The sequence below is a fragment of the Cyprinus carpio genome, chromosome A13, assembly GCF_018340385.1.
Source record: "Cyprinus carpio isolate SPL01 chromosome A13, ASM1834038v1, whole genome shotgun sequence".
Taxonomy (NCBI): domain Eukaryota; kingdom Metazoa; phylum Chordata; class Actinopteri; order Cypriniformes; family Cyprinidae; genus Cyprinus; species Cyprinus carpio.
In genome coordinates this window covers 17,366,337-17,374,196 of record NC_056584.1, presented here as the reverse complement: position 1 = coordinate 17,374,196, position 7,860 = coordinate 17,366,337, and the positions used below count along the sequence as shown (strand labels likewise).

The 7,860-nt window shown below is 37.1% G+C and overlaps 1 protein-coding gene across 1 annotated transcript; it reads left to right on the top strand.

The window, feature by feature from the left end:
- The first annotated feature begins 178 nt into the window (after positions 1-178).
- Positions 179-6,499, top strand: LOC109100807 (protein Wnt-8b). Its single transcript, XM_042769076.1, has 6 exons — positions 179-930; positions 1,490-1,523; positions 2,656-2,794; positions 3,446-3,571; positions 4,598-4,740; positions 5,696-6,499. The coding sequence occupies exons 1-6, from the start codon at positions 860-862 to the stop codon at positions 6,257-6,259; spliced, it is 1,077 nt and encodes a 358-aa protein (XP_042625010.1). The 5' UTR covers positions 179-859; the 3' UTR covers positions 6,260-6,499.
- Positions 6,500-7,860: the final 1,361 nt, after the last annotated feature.

The following is a 7,860-nucleotide window of genomic DNA, read 5'->3' as shown; positions in this document are numbered from 1 at the left end:
TAAAGGTCATGAAGGGTCAGCTATAGGACTGAACTGAGAAAAATGGTAAAATAACACTCTAAAAAGCGTCATGAAGTCGTCCTGAAACAAACAAACCAAAAAAAAAAAAAAAAAAAAAAAAACCTCGCAAACAATCGTATCGATGATCCTCCTTGTTAAATTCCTGCTGTTTATTTGAATCTAATTAAACTCATCGCGTGCATGGATTGAGCTTTGCTGCTTTGAAATAAATTTAACGGAAACAACAAAAATGATTTACTCAAATGAATGTTTAAACTATTTTTACTGAATCCAATTTATTAGCCTTTCTGTGCCGCATTTAAACGTAGCTATAGCGGATCCTGTCTAAATCGTTAAATTAAATCTAACATGCTTATAATAGCTATAAGCTCCTCAAAACGCTACAAAGAACAAGTCTTTTGATCCAGCAGATAATGTCAGTAATCCCCGAGCTTTATCAGCCTCTACTGTATCAAACCCATTTAATGCAGCTCTTGAAATTGAGTTTTAAAGCACAACCTTAGAGATGCCATCCTGATTTCATATTAATTCACTCCAACTGTTAGCACGCAGGGAGCTCTTCCCAGCTATTTGTCCTGGAGGAGCCCAGGGTGCCCTTTTGATCATTTCAATCTCTCTCTGGTACAATAGTTCTGATTGGCTGAACGAGTAAGAAAAGGGAAAATCTTTAATTAAGTAGATAATCTCTTGTTGGGATGAGAGGAGCTCCATTTCAGAACCCCCTTGGCTCACACATGAGACCCCCAGCCTCTGAATTCTGGATGTAGGTTATATAGAGCTCTTGCAGACCCCTCTGCTTTCCAAGGTGAAGAAAAGTCTGCCAGTCGCCTTTCTCAGGATGTTCATGCATTTGGAGGTTTATTATTACGCTTTCATCCTGATGGCTCACATGAAGTCTTGCTGCAGTTGGTGAGTTCAGCGTTTCAGTTTCCTTTATGCAGGCGATGATGATGCTAAATTTAGCCTATTTATATCGAGTGTTTACATTCTGTGTTTATCTCTGGATTAAAACGTCGGGATGAAACAGACACTTCAACTCATCAGTTCCCGTAAAGATGCTTTGAGCCTCGTTTCATTGGTTAGAGGAAAAGAAAAGCGAAACGCTATGTTCTCATTTATAAGCTTCTTATTATATAGGCTATATAAAAATCGTTCAAAGAAAATCTCTATGTGTGTGTGTGTGTGTGTGTGTGTGTGTATATATATATATATATATATATATATATATATATATATATATATATATATATATATATGCATGTATGTATGAAACTACAACGAAACCTTTCATTTTGAGACTGTAATTTCCATATGAACATGTACTTAAGATCAGCAATCTATGTAATTAGATAAAATGATTTTAAAATGTAAAAAAAAAAAAGATGTTTTATCAATGTGAAGCTTAATTTCAAGGGGAATGTATACAAGTTTTGGGTCAGCTGACTTATTAGGCTGCTCTATCTTCCAGGTCAGTGAATAATTTCCTGATGACTGGCCCAAAGGTAAGCCACCATCTTTTGATCTGCTTTGCTGATCTTTATCAGGAGAGAGAAACTTCAAGAAGTCAAAATCATTTATGGATTCTGGTAGTTAATGTTTGACGGTGACCCTGTGATCACAATGCAAGCAAGTGGCAAATTAAAAGCTATGTGCATCAGGTGCTGTATTTCTTGAACGGTTTCTTCTGTGGATTAGGTATTACTTACTGCTTTGGGTGGACCATATAGCTTTCACACACTTCAGTTCATTCACTATGTGAAGTTGTGAGGACTTTTTACTGAGTGGCAAGGGAAGGGGCCTTTGGTGGGTGGTCATCATTAGCAACCCAGCCGCCTATGAGAGCACTTGTGGTGCTGTCTCTTCTAAACCACTTGAGACATATTAGATTGTATAAACCACAGTTTCATAGCCACATAGACCCTTTTTGTTTACTTTTTGTGTGCATTTCTTGTGGTACCACAGGAAAAACATTTACCACAATATTTCTAATATTTAAAACTTTTTATTTAATATTAATTTTAAAATTATTTTAGGAATGCTATCATTTTGAAGTTTTTTTTTTTAAATATATAATTGTATAAATGAATATACAGCAAACATACATTTTACACCACTTGGGAAATGAAACATTTACTCTAATATTACTAATATTTAAAACTGTAATATTAAGTAATGGTGTCATTTTGCCTTTTTAAGTGCTATTTTACTATCAGTGAGATATCATTTTTTTTTTCTTTTTTTCTGTTATATCTTTTGTTAAACTTTCAGTGTTTTTGTGTGTTTTTGTCATTTTTATTAGTCCTCTTCTATTATTATTTCAGTTTTAGTTATTTTAGTACATCAAGTGAAACTAAATGAAAATGAGAAATGTTCCCATTTACAGTAATATTTAATATTTAATACTTTAATACAACTTCTAATATTATTTTTATAGACATAATGGGGCCATTTTATAGCTTTTTAAAATTTTTAAACATCATTATTAACATGCAGGTGCATTTTTATATGAACTATGCAGGGTGAGAATTAAAAGCATCTAATTTTATCATAAGTTTTACAGTGTGTTTTGTAAACACTTGATATTAAGTGTGTATTTCATCCCAAATCTTTTTGGTGTGGCTTGCATTGTTTCAGGCCTACTTGATCTACTCCAGCAGTGTGGCCGCAGGAGCTCAAAGTGGGATTGAAGAGTGCAAATATCAGTTTGCGTGGGACCGCTGGAACTGCCCGGAGAGGGCTCTTCAGCTCTCCACCCACAGTGGACTCAGAAGCGGTGAGAACTTTAACTGTTTTATGTATATCATGCTTTCAGGTCTCTAAAAATACAAATATTTTAATAGAATAAAAGTACAAGAGCATGTGTTATAATATATTGTGTGTTTAGTGTCTGAAAGCCCATCTGTATCAATCACATATACAGCACTTAAAACAAACACAACAATCCTGTTTAAACCACAGAGAACCATCTCCCAATGTTGATGTGCCTGAACACTGCATTCTTGAGTCAATTAAACGTGGTCTGTTAATAGGCAAATAGAAAAGAAACCAAGGGGATATTGTGCACCAGAGTGAGTGAGTGAAATGGACGCCCTCTCAAGTCAAAGGGTGTGGGTCAAAGGTTTACCTCAGACTCCTTTCATTAGGCATTCCTTAAGTGCCACAGAGGGGACCTGTCGCAGTCCAGTGCCCACCCCAGACCGCCAATGTATGAGAGCAGGCCAGCAGCGCAACTGATGCAGGGGGAATAAGAGTCAAAAGCCATCATTACTGAAATGGATGCTAAAGATTTGAGTAAATCATCTAATGAGAAAGAAAATCAGTGATGTTGAGTGCTTGTATTTTCATTAGCCTAGGACATTATATTTCATAGACTATAAAATTCATTTCCACAGCATATTCATTTCAGTGTTATTTCTAATCACAGCAAACAGAGAGACAGCGTTTTTCCATGCCATCAGCTCTGCTGGAGTCATGTATACCCTCACCAGGAATTGCAGCCTTGGTGACTTTGACAACTGCGGATGTGATGACACCAGGAATGGCCAAAGAGGTGATAAACTAAATCTCAAAAGAGATGGATAATCAGTCAGCATTAAAGGCATATTTTGTGTATTTACTGTAATTTAAATGTGGAAAAAAATCACTTACTAACCTTTTCTGTGTAAAGTTATATAACATTTAACAATTTGTTCCCATGACTTTCTAACTGTAACCCCAAATGACCCCAAGAATGATGATGAACATTACAGCTAAAATAAAACATGGGTTTTAACAGAATAATTCAAGTACATTTATATATAAACTACCATACAAATGTTTGGAGACAGCAAGATTCTTTTTTGATCACCAAGGCTGCATTTATTTGATCAAAAATCAGTAATAACATTAATATTGTGAAATATTATTACAATTCAAAATAACTGTTTTCTATATTAAGATATTTTAAAATGAAATTTGTTCCTGCATGTGTTGGCAAAGTCTTCTGTGTCACATGATCCTTCGGAAATCATTCTAATATGCTGATTTGGTGTTCAAGAACATCTCTAATTATTATCAATGCTGAAAACAGTTGTGCTGTTTAATATTCATGTGGAAATGGTGATACATGTCTCAGTTATGTTCTTAGATGAATAGAAATTTCAAAAGAACAGCATTCATTTGAAATAGAAATTATTTGTAGCATTATAAATATATTTACTGTCACTTTAGATTTTTTTTCAGCTTTTGTATTCTTGCTTATTAAAAATATTAATTTGTTTAAAAAAGACAAACTTCTCACCAAAATTTTGAACGGCAGTGTATAAGTATGATAACTCTGATTGGTTCTATTTTAAGTGTGTTCTCATAATTTTGATTTTTGTAAGGAAAAGGAAAAGTGCAAATTATTTTTGTGGCAGTCAGTATTGTTCAATAAATGCTGTTAAAATGTAACAAAAGTAGTTCTATAAAAGTATATGCCACATTTAATTACACACACACACACACACACACACACACACACACACACACACACATATATATATATATATATATAGTATATAGCCTAGCAAAAAACATAATTCTGTTGTCATGTCAGGTGGTCAGGGATGGCTATGGGGAGGCTGCAGCGATAATGTTGGATTCGGAGAGGCCATCTCCAAGCAGTTTGTGGATGCACTGGAAACCGGACAGGACGCACGAGCTGCCATGAACCTGCACAACAACGAAGTAGGACGCAAGGTATATGAAGTCATTTGGGCTGGTCAAGGCCTAAAATTGAGGCATGTCCGGTGGCCAACAACAGCTTCTGAATTATTTTTCAGTGCTTCTAATGATAGCTTACCACCCAAGAGTTTCATTCACAGCCCTATAAGCAAGGTGCCACTCGTTCTCCCAATAGAGTGTGCGCTGTACCAGAAGGGCCTATTTACAGCCTGTGAATGTCCTTTATGACGAGGCCTTAACTTGAGATTCTTGGGATCAGTGGTGCAAGCTTAATTAGACGACCTAGGGGTCCGCACATTGCAAAGGTTCTGTATTCTGTTGCTTCCCAAATAAGTGTTTAGTTTTATTCTTGCAATAAGGATCTTACATTTATGTCGGTCTTTGTTGTACTTGAGAGAGCCACGGGGATCACAGCCATGTGGCTCAAGTGCTCTTTGTTTATCCTGTCTGTGCCCCGTCTGCAGGTTTTGTCAATTCATTGGCACCTGGAGCATCATTGTAACTGAAAAAATGTGAAAGAATTCTTTTTCACTTCCTCCTCAATGGACTTGCCACTGGGTCTGCCTATGACAGAAAACATGTTGACAATGGCTATGCAAAATAAATACACCCCTTTCCTGTGCCAAACAATCTAGCTCGATGTGAAACCGTGATTCTGCGTCTTACGCGAGCGAATGAGAAAAGAGGCATTCCTTTTTAAAAGACAGCTGTTTGTTTCAGCCGAAGTCAGGAATTATTGTACGACCACCAAGAAAAGAGAAAACCCAGACTTGAACCTTGAACCTCTTCCTCTTAACTCACAGTTTCCCTCTGTTTGTTTAAGTGGATGTATAGGGTGCCTACTAAAGAGCACATTGTATATTTCGACTGATGAGTTCAGTCCTAATTAGAATGTTTTGAAACATGAACATTTGCCTCTAGAATGCATGAATGAGTGAGTTCTTTAACGCGAGATCCTCTCTTCAACCAGGCAGTGAAAGGAACCATGCAGAGGACGTGCAAGTGCCATGGAGTGTCTGGCAGCTGCACCACTCAGACCTGCTGGCTGCAGTTGCCAGAGTTTCGAGAGGTGGGCAACTACCTAAAGGAGAAATATCACAGGGCCGTGAAGGTGGACCTGTTGCGTGGCGCGGGCAACAGTGCAGCCAGCCGCGGTGCGATCGCGGAGACCTTCAGCTCGATCTCGCGCAAAGAGCTGGTGCACTTGGAGGATTCCCCTGACTACTGCTTGGAGAACCGCACTCTGGGCTTGCCAGGAACAGAGGGCCGCGAGTGCTTGAGAAAGGGCAAGAATCTGAGCAAATGGGAGAAGCGTAGCTGCAAGCGGCTGTGTGGAGAGTGCGGTCTGGCTGTGGAGGAACGCAGGGCCGAAACCGTGTCCAGCTGCAACTGCAAATTCCACTGGTGTTGCGCTGTAAAATGTGAACAGTGCCGCAAAATTGTTACAAAGTACTACTGTGTGAAGAGAACCAAACGGGTCAAGAACGATAGTGCCAGCCGTAGGAAAAGCTATCGGTTGAAGAAGAAGCACTAGAGATGCCATGAAGTGTTTGTTACAGTGATCCAGAAGTTAAGCAGATGTTTTTGTCTCAGAATACATCCTGAGCTTGAGAATGAACTCAGAGGTCCATCTGAATGCTTTAATGAACACCTACACTCTTAAAAATAAAAGTTCTTCATTAAAATATGGTTCCATGAAGAACCTTTAACATCTAAGTTTCTTTAGATTTTTAAAAAGAAAAACAATGGTTCTTTTAAGAATTGATCACTGAAAGGTTCTTTGGGGAACCAAAATATGGTTCTTCTATGGCATTTCTGCAAAAAAAAAAAAAAAAAAAAAAAAAAAAAAAAAAAATATATATATTTGGCTATAATTTAATAAGTTTGGCTATATATATATATTAATCTTATTTTTAAGAGTGTAGATCTCCAGGCGGAGACTTTAAATGCATATTAGATCTGTATTATTTCACAATTACTCCCGTATACATTTATAAGATAGCACTGAACACCACATCTAACCAATATATAGCACAATAGACTGTAAATAACCTTTTCATTCACCAACAGGGATGTACTTCAATGGTTAATTTATTTGGAATGATCATTTTTCAAAGGGGTTTTGAATTCATGACCAGGCCACTTCTCCAGCTGCCATATGAATCATTTCTTGCCTAATTTTTTCATGTCTGCTTCTATCAATTATAGAATTCTGACAATAGTTTTACCCTGATACTGTATATGAACTGTAAATAAGAGGAAGCACTTTGTATATTGTTAATTTATTGCACAGATACTATAGTGCAGTTTTTCTATGATAGTTTCTTTCTGTTTTTTTTTTCAATTACATAATTAAAGATACGTAATAGTATCTTCTTTTAAAGTTTTCATTTATTTAGATTAGCTGAATGCATCTGAGCATGAATTAACTGAGCCACTTGTTGTTTTGTGTAGAAAAATAAATGTGCTTCACAATAATTACATTTTAAGTGTTAAAAAATGAAAGACCATATCATAAATCCCACGCATTGTAAAATCAAATTATTTTGCGTAGACTGCTGTTCAGACCTAATGATTTCTGTTTCTTTGGTATATATAGCCCTTTTCTTTCTGTATTCTTCAGCTTGATGTCTCATAACCCTGGGGCAGAGAGACAACAAGAGAGAGAGCATTTAATTATAGTCTTCCTTCCTTCACGCCTCTCTCAATTTCTTCTTCACAAATGCCTCCTTTTCTGTCTTAGTAATCCTCAAAGCACTCCCAATGCTTTGCGCTTGGATGTTTCTTTACTGTTTAAGACTAGTTTAATTAACTTTGTTGAGACAGAGGGAAAACATGAACCAAGTCGCCCCACAAATCATCTAGCATCTAATTTTGTATGCTAATCTCCTTTTTCATGCCGCCATCTCGGGAAAAAAAAATTGTTGGGAAAACTTCATGTAGCCTGTATTGGGCTTCCTGTGGATGTTTTATTCCAGGCCCACCTATTTGGCTCTTTTCAGTCTTCTAGGGCCTTCCTTTGCTCGATTTAACAATGAATGGCGAGCTAATCAGCTCCCTCGGAAATGCACTGCTGCTGAAGACGCTAATCCCCTTCTCCTCCTCCTTCAATGGGCTGTCGCCTTCAAAAGGACT

Bases quoted from the DNA above. Each gene is read 5' to 3' on its own strand.
- LOC109100807 (XM_042769076.1), top strand. From the start codon at position 860: ATGTTCATGCATTTGGAGGTTTATTATTACGCTTTCATCCTGATGGCT. The intron at 3,572-4,597 runs GTGATAAACTAA...TTGTCATGTCAG, and splicing joins CACCAGGAATGGCCAAAGAG to GTGGTCAGGGATGGCTATGG. The intron at 4,741-5,695 runs GTATATGAAGTC...CTCTTCAACCAG, and splicing joins ACAACGAAGTAGGACGCAAG to GCAGTGAAAGGAACCATGCA.